The sequence below is a fragment of the Sparus aurata genome, chromosome 1, assembly GCF_900880675.1.
Source record: "Sparus aurata chromosome 1, fSpaAur1.1, whole genome shotgun sequence".
NCBI lineage: Eukaryota > Metazoa > Chordata > Actinopteri > Spariformes > Sparidae > Sparus > Sparus aurata.
This window is the reverse complement of record NC_044187.1, coordinates 2,162,730-2,185,395: the sequence shown is the minus strand read 5'-3', so window position 1 is coordinate 2,185,395 and position 22,666 is coordinate 2,162,730. Positions and strand designations below refer to the sequence as shown.

General features: G+C 46.5%; 1 protein-coding gene across 1 annotated transcript; it reads right to left on the bottom strand.

Annotated features, from left to right (window-relative positions):
• Nucleotides 1–449: 449 nt before the first annotated feature.
• Nucleotides 450–22,633, bottom strand: tp53bp2b (tumor protein p53 binding protein, 2b). The gene is made up of 18 exons (XM_030404998.1): nt 22,168–22,633; nt 11,969–12,116; nt 11,756–11,869; nt 10,232–10,299; nt 9,659–9,760; nt 8,641–8,821; nt 7,747–7,943; nt 6,786–6,950; nt 6,129–6,348; nt 5,917–6,039; nt 5,603–5,709; nt 5,002–5,401; nt 4,134–4,909; nt 3,643–3,780; nt 3,282–3,415; nt 2,923–3,089; nt 2,148–2,347; nt 450–1,228 (listed from the first exon to the last, which is right to left on the bottom strand). Exons 1-18 carry the CDS (start codon nt 22,174–22,176, stop codon nt 1,187–1,189), a joined length of 3,291 nt encoding a protein of 1,096 aa, XP_030260858.1. The 5' UTR covers nt 22,177–22,633; the 3' UTR covers nt 450–1,186.
• Nucleotides 22,634–22,666: the final 33 nt, after the last annotated feature.

Here is a 22,666-nt window from a genome sequence, read left to right as displayed (position 1 = left end):
ACAACAAGCGCCACACATCCACAAACACACTTTACTTTGGCGGGTCACCAGGTACGTTTGTCATCAGGTCGTCGTTAAAACAAGCAACTGTGCAGGACTCATGTTGAAAAGTCTGAAAGGACATTCTGAAGAAATGTGGGATTGTTTCATCTGATTTGAACCAAATCTGTGGATGTTGTTCTGTTGAGCCACACAGAATCTGTTGAGTGATGTAAGTCCACCTGCAGGTGGCGCTACAGAAACAATACGACATGATCACAGGCTCACAGCAAGTGACACCCAAAGCTAGTTAGTTAGGCTGCCCTGCTAACTGCACCGCTAACTGAGCTAATCAGCAGCTACATTCAGCAGGAGTTGGTGTTTACTCTGTTGATCTGCTGCCTCCTGTTTCTGTTTCTTACATAGCGCACCTTTTAAGAAGTGAATAACAAATGACACAAACTCTGAGCTGCAGCCGAACAGGAAGTCTTGTAAATAAACTTTATTAACATAAAAAAACAAAACGTTCGTTAAGTGCTTCTCCTTCACACAGAGATCCAAACTAACATTAACAAACGGCAGCTCGTTCACACACGAGTCTGTCTGAGCGACTACAAGTTATTAAGAAATAAATCAGTAGTAAATCCAACAGATGAGCTGATGAAACTTAATCTCTCTTTTGATTTAGCTCCCAGAAGTTTCTCTCTTGTGTTCATCCAAAAAGAAAAACAACATTTTAGGGACAAAACTCTTGATCGTAAAACATTAGAGGCTGTTAGAACTTTCAGACTCCAAATGTGGTAAAAACTCTCTAAAATCGTTGCTTTAATTTCAATATTTGCTACATTTGTTGTTGGAAATTTAAATACCTCAATTACGACAATAAAATCAAAGATGGCGGCCTCGTGTCTCCGTACCGCCGCTTCCTCTCGCCACATGTCAGCCGTCACTACTCGATGAGATAAACGTAAAAAAAAACCCTCAAAAGAAAACAAACAGAATTCTAAATGGACCTTAACGAATGCTCATGTCGTGTCGGTGAAGTGATAATCTGTTGTTGTGACATTCTTCGCGCTGAGGTTGAAAAGGTCCGATTGGCAGTTCAGAAAACATCCGTCCCTCTTTTCTCAACCCGCTCCGGAGGTTTGACTCGGCAGCTCCTCCTCCGACGAACATTTTGGTCTTTGTAGGATTTGTCATCCGGCGGTTAAGCCAGGCTCCTCTGTCGCGGCTTGATCCTCAGATACAGCTGGGAAATAAAGGAGAGGAGAGCTTCTCATTAAAACATCATTAAGATACTGACTCTTCTTACATAAGACTGTTGAGTAACGAGATCCTCAGAGCCGCTTTAAACCTGATTAAAACTCTTGAGATTTAGGGGGGGAAAAGGAAAAGTGTACACGGGCGAGGTCGACGGTTCGAATCCCTGCGGAGCTCAGAGATCAGAGCAGGACGTCAGACTGTCGCTGCCTCAGGAATATAAACTTTATTTCACAATCAAACAGTTTACAAATCATTCTCTACAGATTATTAGACTATTTATATCTGACTAATGTCTCCTGTAATATTTGTAACGTGTTCAGAGAAAAAGGCGACTGCTGAAACCTTTTGTTCTGGATCAGCTTCTCTGAACGCACACGTTTAAATATCAGAACAGTTTTACATTACATTTACGAGTTTGTCTCCGTCTCTGTCCTTCGTCTTCTTCTTCATTTTCTTTTACTTCCACTTCTTCTTTTACTTCTTCATCGTCTTCTTCTTCCTCTTCTTTGTCTTCCTCCTCATGCTTGGTAAACACACTGGGTTTGTTTGTGACCTCTGGTTCTGCTTCTCTTATGGTCACACATAACGTGACCTTCACCACAAACTCCTGATCAGACTAAATTTTGCCTAGGAGACTTTATTCTACACCAGGTGATGAAACACGCCTTTCTTTCTTTCTTTCTTTTTTTGGTGAAATCTCAAAAGTTCGATCAACATTGACGGTAAGATGGATTCACAACTGTAGCGACTGCTCGCAGAGCTAGCTGGTAAGAAGCTGTAGCTGACGGGCTAACCGCTATCACACCGGCCTGTTAGCATCTGATCTTTTACATCAGCTACCAGACACTCCTGTCTGACATCATCTGTACGACGGAGAGCAGTTAGAAGACAAACAGTCAGCTCACCCCCAGCAGGTTGCGGGGGATGTAGCCCTCGCTGTCCCCACATCTGGCCCACCACCACTCCGTCTCCACCTCGTCCTCCCGCCTCAGCACCGTCATGCAGTCGCCCTCGCTGAAGCCGAGCTCGTCGGCGGCCTGAGGCTCGTAGTCCCACAGAGCGTACACCACGCCGCGGTTCATCACGCCCATCTTCTCCTGAACGCCTGCCGGGACACAGAGAGGAACCGTCTACAAACTGGATCCAGTCAACAACATCACAGACAGAGTCGACTGGAAGGTTCGACCCATGAAACGTCTGCATGTTCCCACATCACTTCACTCAGACGCCTCAATGACCCCCGACAGCTTTTCAATGGTTCTTAAAGGTGAAACGTGTAAGAATTTCAGTTTGGGACATTAAAATGTATCAACATTTTTTGATGAGTTTTTGTTGTTGCAGAGAAACCTACTAAAGTTAGCATGCTGACCAGTCAGTTAGGGCTTTGAGGTTCCAGCACATCATTTCAGAAGAATTCAAACATTCTCAAGGTTTGTTTCACTGGTTTTTGGAAGGCTCCATGATTCCTTTCTCTAGGACAGCAAGGGCCACGTGATGATTAACTTTCTTAAAGAACCTTAAACTTCTTTTGACTCTTTCAAATTTCTCCTTGTGGACTCTGGAGCGTCTGTGGTTTCCTTGCACTCCCTCATGACCTTCAGAATACTTACTGACTCCTAAAAACTCATAGAAGGACCCACAAACATCCTCCACAGCGCGCCGCTTTACGTTTAGTCTCACCGTAGAGGAACTGAGAGCACTGGGCGTAGCCTTCCTCCATCTCCTCACATTTGTCAGCGGCTGTCTGCATGTCGCTGTACGTGGTGGCGAACACCGCCGCCCCTGACTCCACCAGGAACTTACAGACCTGAACGTTGTTACAGGAGGCAGCGCAGTGGAGCGGCGTCCTGGAGGTGAGGAGAGAGGAGAGGTTTGAAAGACTTGGTCGATTTAACGAGCCTGCAACCAATCAGATCTTTGTAGGAGGGATTAACGAGCCGGGTGGCATCATGCAACATAGCTAGCCACAGAACTGGTGACATGCACAGATGAGGACTCAACACGGCATCATGGTCCGCGATGTTCTGACTCAAACTCACCAGCCGTCGCTGTCTGCAGCGTTGGCGTTGACACCGTACTGAACCAGAAACTTGACGATCTCGGTGTGACCGGCACAGACGGCGTTGTGCAGCGCAGTGATGCCCTCATCGTTCGGCATGCTGGGGTCGTCCACCTGCAGGACGGACGTGTGATCAACTGCTCGTCATACAATCTCATTTCAACCATTTTATGTCTTTACTGTTAGTCTCGATTATAATGTAACACTAAGAATCCGAATGAACAGATTATAGCAAATTCGCCAGTCACATTTGATAGCAGCTCTAATATATGTATGTAATATATATCAAACCTCATGCGTTTGTAAAAACAACTGAGTTGTGTCAAACTGGTGCGACTCACATCGTAGATGACTCTCTGGACCAGGTCGTACTCGCCTTCCAGAGACGAGTCCAGCAGCAGAGCCAGCGGGTTGAACTTGACCCGCATGCTGTGGTCGATCCGCTCCGAGCCGACTTTACGGAGGATCGACTTCTTACCCTGCGATGAAAAAAGCAACAGAGAGAAAGAAAGGAAGTTTTCGATAAATCATCCAGATGAAGTGAACATACTTCCTGTACGTGATGTTACTGAACCTGAGGTTTCGACGGTAACAGGAGATTGATCCTCTTTCTCAGAGCGACTGGTATCGTTCATGAAGACGTCAGAGACTTTATAGACTGGACACGACTTCACTCACTGCCTCAGTTATTATGATACTTCTTTACTTTTTTAATCTATTTATTGATTTATTTCTAAAACCTCCATTTATTCAGGGTTGGTTCACTGAGAGAAATGCTCCTCCCTCTGCTGAGCACAGGAAGTTTCACCCATTATCATACCATGACACTCACCGGCGGCGCTGTGACCTGTCCTGTGACCTCCGGCGGCTGCAGGTTGATGACATCATCTCCCTGCTCCGCCTCACTACAGGTGGGGTACGGCGGGGGAGGGTAGGGGGGGAACTCATCTGCGAAGTAGTCCTGAGGTCCGGAGGTTGAGCGACACACCTCCTCCTCCTCCTCTTCCTCGTCCTTGTCCTCCAGAGGGGGGGGCAGGGAGCGGCAGGAGGCGGGGTCAGGGATGGGTGAGCGGGGGGGCAGAGGGGGCGGGGTCAAGCTGTCCTCTGGACTCTCGGCGAGCGGCTGATGGTAGCCAGCTCCGGTGTTGTCGTCGACCCTGAACGTTACATCCGCAGCGCCGGCCCCGTCCTCGTGACGAGTCCCTGCTGGACCGGCTGATTCCATGGGGATGGTTTCCATGGCAGCCAGAGTGGTTTTCTGATAGAGCAGCTTCTGGATGTTGGGTCCAGCCGGGCCCTCGGGTTCTGTGATGGAGCTGCGTTTCTTCAGAGGCCGGGGGGCGTGGTGCAGCCGCCGGCGCAGGGCCTCCAGGTCGGCGTCGCTCGGGTTCCTGTGTGGGTTGGACAGGAAGGGGAGGAGCTTGGTGGGGCTGAGCGGTCGTGGGGTGCCGCGTTCTGCCGTCTCTGCTCCAACACCTTCACCGTTACCAAGGCAACTGTTGTCAGCCTCGCTGCCGTCAGACACACAACAGCCGGAATACATGACGCCGCCGTCTGAGGCGGCAGACTGATGCCCCCCGCTGGCCGGGAGGACCGGCTTCCCGTAAACTGTCAGGGGACAGAGACGATGACGTCAGAACCGAAAACCAACATGTGTTATCCAACTGAAACTATTAATCAATTCTTAATCAGTCAGTCACCTCTGGGCTGGCTGCGGGGCAGTGTGCCCTGGCCGCCTGGCTGGTAGCCCTTCCCCGGCGTGGCCTGCTGGGTGTACATGGAGTAGATGGACGAAGCCGCCAGAGTCTGAGGCTTCTGCAGCATGGTGGGGGGGGCAGCCTCCGAGAGGTCGGGGGTGTACGGTCGTATGGCGGCGGCCGGCGGACTCTCCTGTTTGTTGGGCAGAGGGAGGGTGTGGCTGTGGCTGGAGAGGACACCTGGAGCCCTCAGGTGACCACCAACCGGACGCACCTTCCCAGGAAAGGTCCCGGTGCTGTAGGGGGGTTTGGAGAAGGTTGGCGGGCCAGAGGAGGAGAACGGTTTGGGCTTACTGGGAACTGGAGGTGGTACTGCCATCTTGGACAGACCTTTACCTGAAGCCTGAAGGTGAACACAGAAATAAAGAGCATGAGATTAACAGAAACCGACAGGCTTTTATTTATTCCATCCATCAGCTTTAACTTCTCAAACAAAAGTGACAGATTCTGCTGACGTGAGGATCTAGTTCATTATCTCACCTTGTCAACTATGAATGGACGTGAAGTTTGTAACTGTAAAGAATGTGAGTGAGTTCACTGATACCTGATTGTCCCTGAGCAGGCTCCCAGTATTGTGATTGGTCCGTGACGGGACAGGGGGCGGGACATCAGACCCAGAGACGCCCTTCTGGTCTGTGGGGGTTTTACCACCTACAACAGGGGCAGTCATCATCTTCTACTCTTTGACTTTACCAAACAGAAAGTTGCTTTGTTCCTTCTGGGTTTGTTTTTTTTAAGTACAGCAGTTTTTTGACACTTTACAAAACAGTCCAGCGACGTAAAGTTACAAAAATGGCAAAGAAATGTCAACGAAGACGTGTGAAGCCTCCCTGTAACCAAAATGGAGGCGTGACTGACCTGAGCTGTGGCCGCTGAGGCTGGACATGCGAGGCAGGGTGGAGGCGTGGCTGTAACCTCCACCGGATTCAGAAAACGGGCTGCTCCAGTCAGAGAGTTTGGATGTTTTTGAAGCGGTGAAACCTTTAAAGAGAAAAGAAATGTTCAGTTTATTCAGAACACGATGCTTCAGCTTGGACAGAGGACACAATAAATGAGTTCATCCTCAGTACCTGAGGCTGGTTTGGCTGGTCTGGGAGGCGGCTTCAGGGACGAGTCGGGCATGGGCAGCGTGGCGGTGCCGTCCGGGTACGCCGGCTTCACCAGAACCTCCTGGCGGGCCGGCACCGGGGGCCCCTGAGAGCTTGTTGTGGAGGACGACTGGATGTACGGCCCCACCGCCGCCACCCTGGAGACAACGCCGTGCTGAGGGGGCGCTCCGTCTGGAGCCACCTGGAGGGAACAGAAATATTTATTATGATCAGCTGCAGTTTTGTTCTGGAGCGTAACGTCTGCAGACAGGAGAAAGATTTAGAAAGTTATCTTCACTGCTGATCCGCTGGTTACAACAGTGTAACACTGATTTGGCCGCTTATCTCCCGTTTAGCCCTCCGCTAACGAGGATGAGATCCAGATACTGACGCATGTGCAGTTTCATCTCAGCGCTCCTGATCACACAGCCAGCTCAGTATTGTTTTGGTCTGAGTGCTTCACATGAACATGTAATTACACAGTTTGGCCACTATGTCAAACTGGCTTCAGAGGCCGGCGCTCCTCTGGGAGGTGTGGATTTTAAATCCATGTAGAGAATAACTATAATACATTAAACAACTTAAATGAAATCATGTATATGTCCCTGATGTGTTTCTCTCCAGGTTGTGTTCACTCACCGGCAGGTTCTCCTTCTGCTGCAGGGCAGCTTTCTTCTTCCAGAGCCGCTGCCGGAGCTCCGCTAGCCGCCGGTCCATTGCTGCCACCTCCAGGTTCCTCTTGTTCAGGCTGTCTCTCTGCTGCTGCAGCCTGCCGCTCTGATCCTGGTTCAGCTTGTTCCTCAACTGGAAGTCGGGCAGGAAGCGCAGGGAAAAACAGGTAAGAAGGGAGGAAGCTAATACTGCAAAATCTATATTAGCTTTGCTGCCCTGCTTAGTTCAAGCTAGCCAGTGTGCTGAAAATCCTCCATCATGATGGCTGTTGTCGGGACTGCAGGATCTGATTCTTGGTGAGTTCTGATGAAGAGGGTGAAGCCTCGTTTTGAGGCAGAACTTTTACCACCAGACAGTCTGATCGTGAACTTTGTTTCAAGTATAAAGTCAGTGACACCTTGTGAGGCAGCTTGACTTCAGATCAGCTGGTCATCTGATGTCCACGCTTCAAGCTCTGCATTGACAGAACCAATCAGCGTCCTCTGAGGAACTACCAGCAGCTACAGGTGTGTTTCAGGTGTGACAGCCAGCGAGAGAAGCAAACACACATGTGGGCTCCTCCAGAGGTTAGCGTAGCCACTTTAGCATCGCTCTATCAGAACTGCAGAGTTTGTTTCATTAAAGAAGAGAAAAGAGCGACACTGGCTCCGCTGGTGGTAGAGCTCCTACTGTTGACCTGATCGTTGAAGTTGGCCTCTGATAGACAGATGGTTCATCCAATCACCTGCCAGGTATTTTATAAAGGTGCCTGCCCTTTGTAGTTCTACGTTCTCATTCTGCTGATCCAACAACCACATTTCTCAGCGGGGGTCAGTAAAGGTTTTACTACATCATAAAAAGTGTATGACTGTCTGGTTCCAGCTTCACTTCACACTGTAAACATCATGTTAATCTAAATAACACCATGTTGGAGGTCTGATCGTCTCACCTGCAGCTCCTGGTAGAGGCGCTCCAGCTCAGCCGTGGAGGAGGTGCTGTGGTGATGAGGAGGAGGAAGAGGATGCTCCAGCCTGTTGCTCCTCAGCGCCTCCAGCTGGTCGCTCAGCTTGTCCACCCTGGACACGGCCACCAGCAGCTCCCTCTGCTTCTGCTGGAACAGCCCGGTCATCTGCTCGATCTCCTCCACTGAAACACAACACACACACACACGAAGACGAGGACTCAATATCAAAACATCACCAGTCAAAACTCTTCATCTTAATCAGCTAGCAAAACTGCAAATATGATTAAAAGATTGTAAAAGTGAAGCTACAAACAGCTGCACAGATGTTAAAGGATGAAGCATCATGTCATCTGTATAATGATGAACTGATGGTCTGTTTCATGGACATACTGGATGTACACTGAACTCATCCGGCTGGTGCTCACAGGACAGTCTGCTGCTGTTAATTACAAACTGCATGTGGTAACTCTGTTTCAGCAGCTCAGCAGAAAGCCTGCGAGCTGACAGCACTGAACTGTTCACTGTGTTTAAAGCCAACATGGTGTTTGAAAAGCAACGTGAACTCATTTATTTATTTATCTTTTGTCCTTTTGTCTTCACGCCTGTTAGTTTGTGTGTTGCAAACTGAATCTTTATTTCATTCTTCATTCTGTGCATGTTTCTGAGGAGGAATATTAAACTTCTGCTGCTGAGAACAAACTCAAAGATCTTTATAAATACGACCTCATGTGCCCAAACTTCAGACTTCAGGAAGCTGCTGATGGATTTTCTTCTTTCTTGCAGCCACAATTTCAACTGATAAATGTGACTTTTGACACAGAAATCCTATAAAATGTAAAAACACACACATGCAGTCACCCAGAGCTCCGTCACACTGACCTAGTTTGCTGTTACTGAGGCGTTTCTGCTCCACCTGGCCCCTGAGGGCCCGGACCCGCCTCAGTTTGGCCTCCTGGTTCTGTGCGTTCTCTCTGAGCTGCCTCAGTCGCTCCTGTTCAGAAACCTCCTGCTGCTGCTGCTGCCGCTGATCCTGCAGCTTCAGGTAACGCAGCCGCTGCTCCTGAGACGCCCAGAAACACAAAATCCTGTGATTAGATTACATCCAAAATCAATGAATAGACGGGAACAACATTTATCAGTGGTGGGCGACACGAATGACAGATTTCAAAGAGTTTGCGTGGTGCTGTGTTGCGATGACATTAACACTGACGTTAACGTTGCTGTCCAGACATTCATGAACATCAATGGAAGAGAGGATAATAATCTGTAATGGTGGCTGTTTGCAGACACAGAGCTGTACGAAAACACATCTACTCTACTGAGACTGCTGTGGAGGGAAGTGAGCGAGGAAGTCAGACTACCTGGTAAGTCATTGAAATATGTCTCAGCACAGCAGAACTCTGATCGATCAGGGAACAAACAGTAGTTTTCTTATCGTCTGGCTGACAGACCTGACGCAGCGTTCAGAGTTCAGACTTTTTATATTATGTTGTTATTTCAGCCTCTGATCTGTTCATTGAGTCCGATCACAGAGAAACCTCTTTGTTCTGGGTTCATACTGACGTGGTGATACAGATTCAATCAGTCTACGTTTACTCACAGATGAGATCTGGGCACCGGTCCGCCTCAGGTAGAGTGACGCGTGAGTTACGTGAATCAATATTCTCTTTGAGTTTGGACTGAACGCACCATCAGTCATTCAGTCAGTCAGGTAATACGTCTGTATCAGCAGCGACAACATAATACTGGTACTGTACGCTGGTAGAAACAGTAGAATAAGTGTCTGGGAAAGCAGTGGAAGATGAATTGGATGGGTTGTGTGTGTCTGCAGGGACGTGACAGTGATGGTGTTATTAGCAGTAGCAGCGTTAGCAGCAGTGTGTCGGGTGTGTTGTACCTTGGAGGCCAGCAGCTGCTGCTGGGCATCGATCTGCTGCTGCTGTCGGGCTGCCAGATCCTGCAGGTCGCTCAGCGTCACGTCCAGACGAGGAGCTGAGACCTGCAGCACGCACACAGACACACACACACACACACACACACACACACACTGAGTCAGAGTTCACCTTGTAATGAACAAACTTTCAGAGATGCAGCCTTCATCCTCCTGCAGTATTTAAAGTCACATTACGCAACTTTCTGTGGTTTCAAACTACAGCGCAGATGATGAAGACTCTGACGTTGTTTCACTTCACTGTTGTCAGTCTGCAGTGACATGTTGTGAGCATGCTCGTAGACAAGCCGTCCAACAACAGCTCAGAGCTAACTGCTGCTAATGCTTCCTTCTCACATTTATATTTCAACAAAACAATTAATAAACCAAATACAACATTTAAACAGACAGAGTTGGAGGTGGATTTTGTTTCTCTTTGGGCTGAGGAGCTAGGCTAGCGGTTTCCCCCTGCTTCAAGTCTTTGTGCTAAGCTAAGGGAAGCTAAGCTAAGCTAAACACGTCCTGTATGCACTCTCTCACCCCGTTCTCCAGACATCTCTCAGTTTTCCCCTGGCTCCTCTTCATCAGCTCTGCAGCTCTCGATCCACCTGGACAAGAAAACACAGCTGAACATTTCAAACTGCTGGATGGATCCAGTCTGAATTTTAACTTGTCCGCTGCTTTGTTGATGAAGCTGTGTGTTGGATTTTGTGGGAATGATCGACAGAAGATAATAATGTTTTCATTGGCATATAATCACCTGAAACTTTGTCACCTTAGAAAAATGATTTTCAATCATTCCATCTTAAAAAACACAGATTCCAACAGTTGGGAAAATGTGCTTTTGCAACAGAAGTCAATAACAGAGTCAAACATACAGCAACATTACTACTCGTTTAATTATTTAGCCATTTGAATGCAGACACATTAAATATTAGAGCTTTTAAGATCACTGCTTGAATCACAAACTGAAGCAGATATTCACAACTTCTTGCAGCTCAGCGAGAAATAAACTAAATGTTTGTGAGTGGTGTGAAAACAGTGTGGGAGGATCAGTTCTCACATTCAGCCTGTTTCTGGAAGCTGGACTCTTGATTCTGACCAGGGATGAAAATATTGAGTCATCTATTTAATCTCTTTAATCACAGAGCTTCTCAACAACTGGACACAAAATCCAGCCGACACTGAGAAGGCTAACGGCTAAAATGTCTTCTTGTAGTTTTTAAATGACAAATTAGTTTAATTAAATGAATTTTCTCACATCAGTATTTTGTGTTTTAATTGGATACATTTAAAAAACAAGTATCTGTAATCTGTTATTGTCAGATACTCGATTACTTGATGTATTGACTTTAACTTCAGGAGGATCTGATGTGGATTCAGTCTGAGGAACGTTCACTAAAAGCTGCACAGTTTGTTTCCTCAGTGTGATCAGTGGGTTTGGAGCTGAGAGGATCACACAGAGAACAGAAGGCCTGACTTGTTGTTGGGTTGATGATTTGTTTTGAGGTTAAAACAATATTTTTTATAAAGAATCAAGCCTTTGTAAAGCTGAAAATGATCCGACGGAGCAAACTGTGAGACTCGGACTGTTTATCAGCCGACTGAAAGCTCGGAGAGGATTTCCTCGTTTTTTAGGACAGAAAAACAAACCAGTGACAATCCATGAAAAAAGCAGCAGCTGCACTCGACTGCCTTCAGTTGTAAGCTGATTACAGTCTGTCATTACTGTGGTTACACACTGCAGCTCCTCCATTACTGCACAGCTGATCCTGCTGTTGATCTGATCTGCCAGGAACATTCATGGTTTTATACTCAGTAGTTTCACTTCAGTCAGAAGCGTCTTAATACAAGTTTGTTGAGTTTGTAGTTGATCAGATAAATAATTCAGCACATGTTGAATCATTCCTGTTTCTTTCCGGTTGCTTGCTTGATAATATCATCATGGTGTCTGCAGGTGATCATGCAGTGAAACACTTCCTGGCCCCTCACAGGACTTCTGACCAACCAGAAGTCTCTAGTGCAGCAGCATTAACTCGATCCCTCACTGACTGCCTCTCTCACCTGACTCCCGTCCTGGAGCTCTCTGGTGATGCAGGAGGTAGCGGACCTCCCCCCTCTGCTGCCCCCATCGCTGCAGCACCTCCATCATCCGCTCCCCGTCTCCAACCACGCGCTCTGATTGGTTAAAGAAACAGAATACAGAGGTGTGATGATAATAATATGATCTGAAGGTAACAAGCTTCAAAGCGTCTGGACGTGTTTCTGGAAACTCACCCGAGCCTCTCCACATCTCAGCGAGGTAGCAGTCGCCCTCTCCGGGCTCTTTGCAGAGCTCCACCACATCTCTGCACAGCGTCTCCGGCGTGATGGGAACCTCGCTGAAGTGCTGGTCGTTGTTGCTGAGGTACACGGTGAGGAACATCTACAAACACAGACATAAGGAGAGGCGTTACACATGTGTTCCTCACAGATGATGTCAGCTGGATGTCGGAGCATCCCTCAGAACGCTGAGCTCAGGTCTGTGTGATCCGTTCATGGTGGATATTTTATCTGATGATTCGTGTTTTGAGAGCTTTTGAGTGTTTGTCACTGGTTTCACCTGGAAAAGTCCTGGACTGTCACTTCCTGTTAACACTGATTAGACTGATGACAGTCAGTCAGAGCAGGAGACGGCCAGGTGGAGCTGTCAGCAGAATGACCTTCAATCATTCCTCCTCAAAAAAAAACACATTCCAATTCAAACCACAGAAATATCTGTTGTTCTGATCCGGAGCTGTTCACCAACGGGAGCAGAGCTCAGAGATGAACTTTGTAACTTGTGGGATTAAAAAAGTAATTTCTCTTCACTCCTGTTGATCAGCCTGACTGCAGCAGTGACCCGCTGACCTGCTGACTGCAGCTGATTGTAGTTCTCTTGTGTTTTCTGCAGCCTGCAGCCTGGGTGTTGTTATGACTATCAGGTTTTCATCAGAGCTGACTTTTCTTCATCCTTCCTGTCTGAGTCTCAACCTCAACATTTTGTTTTACAGTGATGTGCTTTGAGTGCAGGCGTTGCCTTTTCTGTTTACAGTTCGATTATTAAATAGAGAGTATTTGTTTTCAGCTCTTCTTCGAACCGAGTGTCTGAATTAGGAAATACAGACAACAACGTGTCTGCTAACAGATTGTGTTGACAGTTAAACCAGTATGAAACCTGCCCTCTTCACCTTCTTGCAGCTTCTTGTGCTATTTAAGAATAAAACAGATATTTGTGGACACATTGTAACTCCCATGATGCACTGGGCCATCTGGTACTCCAGCAGGGTATCTGCTGTCAGGCCCGGAGCCAGATCGCCTCCCACAGCCCGCCAACCTGCACGGAGGCAGCGCTCAGCCTCCGCCAGTCTTTATTTATCCTGCAGGGTGGTGCAGAGCGGCGGCTCGCTCGCAGGCTCGCCGGAGGGCGCCGAGTCTGAGGATCTGAATCTTCCTCCTGACAGCCCCGAGCTGGTTTCAGTCCTCGTCTTCACGCCGCTGCTCTCAGCGTGAAGTGAAAAACGAGCTGCCTTCTTTGACCTTTCTGTTCGGCTTTCATAATTTAATTTACATGCAGATGTTGTCGGCTGTTGCTGAGGTTGAAATGAAGCTCAGGTAAAAACATGAGCGAGAAAAGTCTCCATGAAAAATCAAGTCATGCTGCTTCTCTGTGGTGGAAATCTGACTTTATCATGAACCAGCCGCTGATGTTTACTGTGATTTGTCCTTCATGGTCTCACTGAGCTGTGTCGTTGTGTATTCAGTTTCCTGTCCTCTGTCCTCATTCTGTTTCTGAGCTGCGTCCATCAACAAAGATCTGTTGTCTTTTCACCAAACTGAAGCCAGTGTCAGTCCTGTGAGGAGACACGTATCTACAGCAGCTGACAGTCTGACGCCTTTATCAGCCACCTTATACAGGAACAGCTGTTTGTTATAACCAGTCAATCACTGGTCACCACATGACACATTCAGACTCAAAGCTTGTCAGACAGCCGAGAGGACATCACTCAGCACTGCGGCCCATTAGCTGGTCTGAACAGGTGGCTGCTGGGAGATTTCTCTATCAGCTCAAGCACTTTAATCAGCGCTCTTGTCAGCGGAACAACTAAGCAGGCTAATCAAGAGACCTTTTAGTTTCCCCTTTAATAAAAATAATGATACAATCAAGGGAGAGGCTCAGCGACAGAGATGAATTAGCCTCTGTGACGAGCAGCCGGCCTGCTGTCCTACATTCAGCTCTGAAGGAAACTGGAGCAAAACTTCCTTCAGGTTCTCGCAGATGAAGTGGGTCACTGCCGTCACTTGCCGAACCGAGGTCGACCAGGAAACGCTGCAGCCAATCAGAGCCCAGAGAGGAGAGGCTGTCTGTCCCTCAGGACGACAACAGGGAGGTGGAGTGAGACCTCCTGCTGTCAGCGGGGCCGGTTATAGAAGCTCAATACGTCCTGAGTTCAGACTGAAGGTGTCTGTGCTGAAAACACTGATTATACTCAGTGAGGGGTGTCAAGAGTAAAGCTGCTGTCCACTGACAACCTCCAGCTGCAGTCATCAGAGTGTCACAGGGCCGCAGAGACGCACATACATGTAACTAACGTGTCTTAAATCTGATGTGACTGTGTTCCAGGTCTGCCTCTCACACGTGTTTGCCTCATGGAAGGACACGAACATCGGTGGACTGACCCTTTAAGTTTTGTTTCAGTGTACAGAGTCATATTCCCACTCAGAACAGGTTCTGGTCATGTTATTTACACTGAACGCTTAAAAACAGGAAGCTGCAGCACAAGTCACAAGACGTCTGTCTGTCTGTCAGCAGGCCGGGGCCTCGTTAAACTCCCGGGGCTGCAGCTCTTAATCCGGTCCAGGAATTAGCACAGCATCACGCTAGTTAATACCAGCGACCAGCCCATAAACCCCCCACTGCTGCGAGGAGGAAATTAATGACCCGCGACCGTCTGAAAGACGTCAGCAGCTTCTCCAAAAACAATGAGGAGTCATCAGCGTGAAGCTGCAGACTAATCCTGAGCGACCGCTCGATGACAAGATGTCACGGCAGCGACACACCAACATGTGTTAACAGTTAAACTCTTCCAATAACTGACCAAAGAAAACAAACTGTGACATCTGCCGTTTTATTGTCATTGGACACTTCTTCTTACTTTCTTAATAACACTCAGGATCACAACTTTGTGTTTAACTGAAATAAGTAAAGAGTGAAAGCTGCCGTCGAATCTTGACGTCATCTTATTCTCTAATTACAGATGTTTGTCCTAAAACCTGAATTTGATCAATCTGTCAAATATTTTGCTTCTTCTGATAAAAAAAAGACATTTTTATTTTTGTTAAAGCGCGACACCGAAGAACAAACATGAATGGCTGAGTCTGCAGATTATCAGTATCTGTGATTTTTCTGTCAGATTGCTGATAAAACAAATTAATTAAAACACTATTTGTTTGGTTACACGACACAATTAACAGCCTATAAACACGAGTAAACTGAATCTGCAAGTAACTAGAGTTATCAGATAAATGTAGTAAAGAGGAAAAATAAAGGAGCAAAACATGGAAATACTCAAGTACCTGAAAATGACTTCATTTTTACTGTAAATTGGTCCCAAATATGTTTTCAGTCTCCTTGATCTCTTTGTTTTTTATTCTATAATATTCAGATCAGCCTAGTTTTTACATAATGTAAATGACCGGCCGTCCCACCTCGTACCCCCGAGGGATCAACCTACGTAGAGACCTTAATCTGAAGCCATCAGACAAATCATGAATAAACCAAACACGCTGTCAACAAAGAGGAACAGGACAAAACATGAGAATACAATTCTGTTAACGCACTAACAAGAAACTAAAAGAGACATAACAATTAATATTATAAATAAAGATGCACATTAGAATCACAGTCTGTCATAGAGATGCTTCATGAGTTATATTTCTGTTCTCTCCTTCATGTCTGATAATCTATCGAGCCCGAATCTGATCTGACGACATCCGGACCTCTTCCTCGTGTTTCTCAGTGTTTCCCCTCCATCTTGTTCCTGGTTGGCTCTCTGTCTTTGTGTGTTTCTGTCCGAGGCCTCGTCCAGGAGATGTCAAGTGTACGATAAGCAACAGGTGACTATATAACCGTCCACTATAACGCCACAATGGCCAATCAGAAGTCTGCCAAATAAAGGAGACAAGCCATAAACCCCCTGGTGTACCGACAACACATAAACTATGAAAACAGTTTCTGAATATCTTCACACTGGCAGTTTTTCCAAAAGCTCAGTTTTCAGTGACCTGAAACATGTACGGAAGCTTCGTTTTAAGAAATACCTGCATACCTGCGTACCTGACGCTCCACCTGCCTGCTGCTGCCATCATCCTGCACACCTGCAGTTCATCCACCAATCAGCAGTCAACAGTCCATCTCCCCTGATCCTCACCCCAGCCTCCATCAGTCAGTCAGTGGTGACATTCACGCAGTGTGCTCTGTCGTACAACTTCTGATCATCTGATTATTATTTGCCTTTCTGTCATCAGCCTCTCGACTATATAATCTAACCTTCACCCTTTAACTTAGAAAAGCATCAGGAGAGCAATGTTTGGATTTCAGAGTTACACCAACAAAGCTGAAAGCTTCTTGTGAGATTATCAAACATAACACAACATTATTGTGATGTCACATCACATCAGACGAGGTTATAACTCCCCGTGTGAGTCAGAACGTTTGCATCTCATTCAGTCCTGCTGTGACTGCGACTCTGTTTCTGCTCCAGGAAACGAGGTGGCAGCTGGCACACTGCAGGTCACATCCCAAATGTTTTGTAGGCGGCGTGGACGGCTGGAGCCATATGGTGGACAGCGTCACGTGACGCACCAGTATTGGATTAACGACATGCGCACACACACACACACACACACCTGCTGTTCAGGATTCTACCACAGTCAACAACATGAACACGGGACGCTTCACTGAGCTACTGCTGACGCTCTGACACCAGGGCTGTGTTCTGATTGGCTGCCCACTGCACATTTAAAATACCCATCAGGATAACCACACATATTTCCTCGTCAGTGATTAGCCTTGATTAATTACTGGCTTGTCCCTGTGGGCTGCTCCAGCTTCACCGTGAGGTCACTAACTAATACAATTAACCAGCAGTCAACAAAGACTCGGACTCCACAGTCAGCCAGTGAAGGAAAAGCTTTCTGGAGACTGATATCAGGGCATCTGGTTGGACTCACATTTAAATTTCACATAAACACACTTGTTAGCTGGATTACGGTGATGTTATTCTATAGACATGCTTCTGTCTCCACTCAGCCCTCAGGTTCATTACTGCTGACTGATATTCCACTCATCATGCATTCTGTGGTAATATCTTGAATGTGCACCTTCAACAGTCGTGTAGGAGAACTGCTCTCAGGTTCAGTGCTCCAGACAATTCAAACAGTTTAAGACTGATTTCAAACTACTCTGCACTGTTTCTAACTACGTGCTGTCATATAAGGTGGTTTAGCATTTGTTATCTTTTAAGCACTTCCTCTTGTTTATCTGTGTTGTTGCTGTGGTCGTTGGCAGTTTGTTCTCATTCTCAGCACTTTGTTCTGTTTTAGAAACAAAGTGAGCTTCAATGATTTTTTCTAGATTCGAGCGTCTGCGTCATCGATGTAAAATAAAAACAGACGGATAGTTCAGTGTGCTAGCGTCCAACGTGTAGCGCTGGCTGTCGAGATATTGTTGTCGTACAGACAAGATGCACATGTAGCTTCCAAACAGCTTCAATATAACAAAGTTTGTGTTTGAGTGAGTGAAGAACTTTGATGTTCAACCTCTGAGAAATGAACCCAGAGCTGTGAACATGAAGCTGACAGGACAGTTTGAAACATCATCAGCTCTCTTCCTGGTGTCAGAACTCACCCAGAACTTAATGACAGCAGCTGTTACTCAGTTCTCCAACCCCGCAACAATTAATATAAAGTCAACCAATCCCAGAGAAGTCTGTACCATGTCAGAAACTTTGTTCAATCACCACAACTTTCCCATAAAATGTAACCGACCGTCTCAGTTTCCTTGTCACTCGTATGTCACCACACTCGTTCTGTAACGACTCGAATTCACCAAAGAAATCTTCGTGTCACTGATGTTCTGCACGAAATGTTTCATCACTGAAACAAAAACAAAAGTCATCAATTCGACTTTTCTGCCAAAAAACACGCAGAGAAATCTTTGAAATACACAAAACTATTGTGTCTGTTTTTATCACTTTTACTTGTAATTAATAATACTGACTTTGTGTGTTTGTACATATTTCGACTTCCTTGTGTCGACTGTTTATTCTGTAAGATCGACTTCTTCTGTTTCCTGCTTCTGCTTGTTGGTCAAAGCACTTTGTAAACTCTGTTTCACATAAAGTTTATTTATTTATTATCTATTCTATAGTGTTGAGGTAGAAAACATAGACATGTTTAGTGTAGTTTAAATCTCAAAGTGGTGAGGTGTGGGTGTTATTTTATCAAGAAAAAGAAAAAAATGGAAACTATTTTTGCATTTCTGCCACAAAATCTGGAATTTTAGGTCCCAACAGTCTCAAAAAAGCCGGTGAAATCCTGGAGGGACGGATCGCTTGTCACGCTGGACCTCAAACAGGACAGAGCAGCAATATTTCATGTTGTGTGACTGACAGCTGAACAATCTGCAGGCGAACACATCAGAACAGGTGAGGTGTGTGAGAGCACGTCGACGAGGACGGTGGTGATGTCAAACCTGACAAACACCCAACAAACCGTCTGATTTACCGTCAGCATCAGCAGCAGCTGATGAACATGAAGGTTACAACTTCCCTGTTTCAGTTCCTCACCGCCTGAGGAATACTGAAATAATACTGTTCCCATAAATGACCTTGAGTGTGTGTGTGTGTGTGTGTGTGTGTGTGTTTCTGGTTTCTGTGGCAACAGTAACCAAGCAGCACGGTGAGCTCCAGCTCCCAGCCTGCACCGCCGTGAGGACGGCGTGTAATGAGGAGGGTGTGCTGCGTTTTAAAGGAAGCAGGAGGAAACATGAACGTGATGAGCAGGTGAAGCTGCAGCTCCAACACTGACACACCTGCAGCACAGTCACCTTCACTGGACCAGCATGCTCTCTGACAGCAGCTGACCGTCTGCCGTGACGTGGACGGCGTCACGCTCGACCATCTGAATAATAATAAGGTCTGCAAACACGAGAAGTTCAGCTCTCCGTTTCCCCAAACACACCTTCCTCTTCCTCGCCATGTTCCCGTATTATATGTCATTTAATTTGCAGGAGGAAGAGACCTGATCAAACCTGCAAACACCTTTTACTGTTTCCTCTCGGTTCACTGCTGATCCACTCTGGTCACGTTCAGTTTCTTAAATCCAAGCAAAGCTTTGGTGTGTGAGGCTCCTGCAGCCATTTTGAGTTTCACTGCTTGAACACTGTAAATTATGACAGTGCAGTGTTTTCTGATCCAACATGCTGTGAGCTGCTGATGGAGATGATCTGGGTCCAGCCTGAACCTTCAAACCTCACCTGAGCTTTGAGTAATGAAAACGTAAGAGATAAAAGATCCATCAGACCTTCATCATCATTCTGACCCGATGTTAGACCTGAGCATCAAACGTCTCTAACCGACGTCAACTCAACATCTTTGATCCTGCAGGGTTCAAAATTCAAACATTGTTATAATGTAAAGTTAGACATGTCTTTTACTTCAGTCACAGGTGTATAAAGAACTGTAAAAGGTTTTTATGCCGGCCAACTTTTGCACCTGGCAACAAAAGCTGTGAACCCTGAGACTCAAAACCTGAGCAGCCTGCATGAGGCGTTAGCTTTACCTGGAGAGCTATATTACATAACAGGTAGACTAATGTTCTCAGGTTTGACGACCACAACACGGTATTTCATAAAGCTGATGAACAGCTCGCCTGGTAAACTGGAACCAGAATCTCAACTGGAAGGAGAACCAGAACCAGCGATCAGGACAGAGAGTGATGGTTCACAGTCACAGTGAAACGTGGTGGAAGATGTTTTCAGACTGAAGCAGCGCTCCGTTCCTCAGAGACGTGCTCCATCCTCTGGTTTGACCTTTGTGGAGGAGGATTCATCCTGCAGGAGGACAACGAGCCCGAACACCTCAAAGCTTTGACACAACTACTGAAGACCAGAGAAGACCGAGGAGTCCTGGACTGTCCTCCACAGTCACCTGACCTCAACCACATTCATCATTTCTGGACGCGCCTGAAGACGGAGAAAAGCTAAGACGCTTTGTGGAGCACTGTCAGAATAATGCCGGGTTATCACGAGTCAGCAGGTTTTACTCTCACTTGTGGAGTCCATGCAGCTCAGGGCATGACGGGGACAAACCAAAAACTGTTCAGGAAGATTTTCACTCAAGCTGTGAAAATGTTTGACATTCAAAACAAATAGAAAAGAAGAAATTCTACTCGTGGTCTCTGAAGTTTGGACTGACATCTTGTTGTTTTATGTCTATTAATGTGACCGTTTGGCTGAAGTTGTAGTAAGGAGGAGCAAAAACTGTGAACACCTCTGATTTCAAAATGAATCGTAAAGACTGTTACAAACATTTGATGCTTTCAGCTTCATCTCCACTGGCTGCAGAACCGGTGCAGCCGTAAAGAGAAACATGAACTTTTGTGAGAGTTATTCTGCAGACATCAGGGGACGGAGTGAAGTACGAAGACAAACTGAAATCTCAGATCGCCGTCTCGTTCTCTGAGACGTGATGCTGCAGGAATGTTTAACGCTTCTGATTCACAGATGAATGTTTAAAGGTGCAATGTGTGAGAATTATTGTTCAAAGCATTCAAATAACATCGTCTACAGAATGTGAAGAAACAACTGTGTTGACTACGTTCTGTCAAAGACGCCCATGTGTTCATATCCACTGAAGTTAGCATGCTTACCAGCTAGCCTGTAAACCTCTTTCTCCCTTCATGTGCTAACAGTATAAACACCACCACCGTCCTGGTAGTCAGGCTAGCTGCACGGCTAACTGAAGCTAAATGTAGCTACAGATCACGGATGTATCGATAGAATACAGTTAGCAGCAGTTAGCTTTATCCTGCTGTTGGTGGCCACTTCTTACACATCGTGTCTTTAAATGTGACTCCATTAGTGGTGTGACTCACTGGAGGACAACTCTTTCCCACTGGTTTAAAGTCTCATGTAAACTTGCTAAGTTTGGGCTTTTGTGTGCAATGGGAATGTGTAAACTTTGCATTTACATTCGAGTCCGTGGACTCAGAATCAGTGGCGGGCGACACAGGTTTTTATCACCTCAACTCGTAGCAACGTCACCGGCCTCCAGGCTGCCTCCTGCCCACTTGTGTTACTGGTGTTGTTTCCTGTTTCCGGTGCATTTGTGACGTGACGCCAGTGATGCACAATGTAATGCTTCTGACAAGAATAACAAGACAGGCTGCCTTTCCGTGAAGTGGGAATGGGGCCAACAGGTGAGTTTTAGCGGGTTGACTGGTGTTTAAACAACCTACGTAGACCCACAAATGTTTGTAGGAAAGCGCTGTTAGATTCAGGCGTCTGTTTCAGGCGTTACTCTCAAAATGTCCATCGCTACGGAAAACAACTAGAAACTCAGAGCTAACAACCTAAACGCTGAAAAATGAAGGTGATGAGATTTCTAATATGAAAACTGGGAACATTTCCAGTTCTGTGGTTAAAGCTGTTCACAAACGAGACGTTAACTTTGTACCACAGAAAACAGGAGAACCATCACTAACAAGGTTCTGTTTTTCACCACGATCGTTGTCGGTGGACGGGTCCACAATCCGGATGTGTGCTGATCCAGATAAAAGGACGGATGCAGGAATGTGTTCTCACTTTCTTTAACACTGTGAGAGATGCATTTTTCAACATTTCATTAATTTCTTGGCGAATCTGGATGAAATAACTCAGGTGTATTCAGGCGGCTGGTGTCTGAGAGTGAGAACCATTCAAATATAAATCCTGATAAAGTGAATTAAAATATGATTAATCTGATATTGGATCAGACTTGATTGAATTAAAGGAGCCTCTGCTCAGCGCCTCTCTACTGTTCATGCTTCTGTTTTTAGTTACTTCTACTGCTACTAATAATAATAATAAGAAGAAGAAGAAGAAGAAGAAGAAGAAGAAGAAAATAAGCACTGTGTGTTTTAACTATAATTGAAGAATGTAAATGATTTCATTAATAACAGAATGATGTCACATTAGAACCACGTGAACGATGGTAGAAACCACACTGACGGTCCCTCAGGCTGCACACAGAACCAGAACCTTCCCTGAGCAGCAGGTCCGGCTCCGTCACTTTAACTTCACATTAGAGCAGATGAATAATAAAAGTCACAGCTGAGTGGTGCTGATGAGGATGTGTGTTACCATGGAGACGGTAACAGATGGAAAACCAGATGAATGGATCAGAGAAAACACTCACCGGCATCATGATGGCAGGTTTCAGCTCAGACCATCAGACCTTCACACCTTCACACCATCCTCTTCTTCCTCCTCCTCCTCTCCTCCTCCTCCTCCTCCTCTTCCTCTGCTGTCTGTCTCTGTCCTCTTTATCTCATCTGCTTTCTGGTTCTGACTCTTTGTGGTCCAGATCCTCCCAGACCTGTTGCGGTGGAGCAGCAGGCCTCCCTCTCAGTCTGCCGTCCGACCTCTCTGGAGACACGAGAAGAGGATGGACTGTGAGCAGCTCGTCATGAGGCGGACCGGAAGCAGCTCCCACAAACAAACAAACAAATAAACAAACCAACCAACCAACTGGTTGGTGCTGATGGAGCAGGAAGAGGAGCTGCTGCAGAGCCGTGATCCTGCTCCGGTACATCCACCCCCCGTCTGACTGAGCGCTGCTCGGATCACAACCGCTCAGTCAACGCAGACCGGTCGGTCCGCAGCCGGAGAGCACAACGGCACGTCCGGTGCGTGCT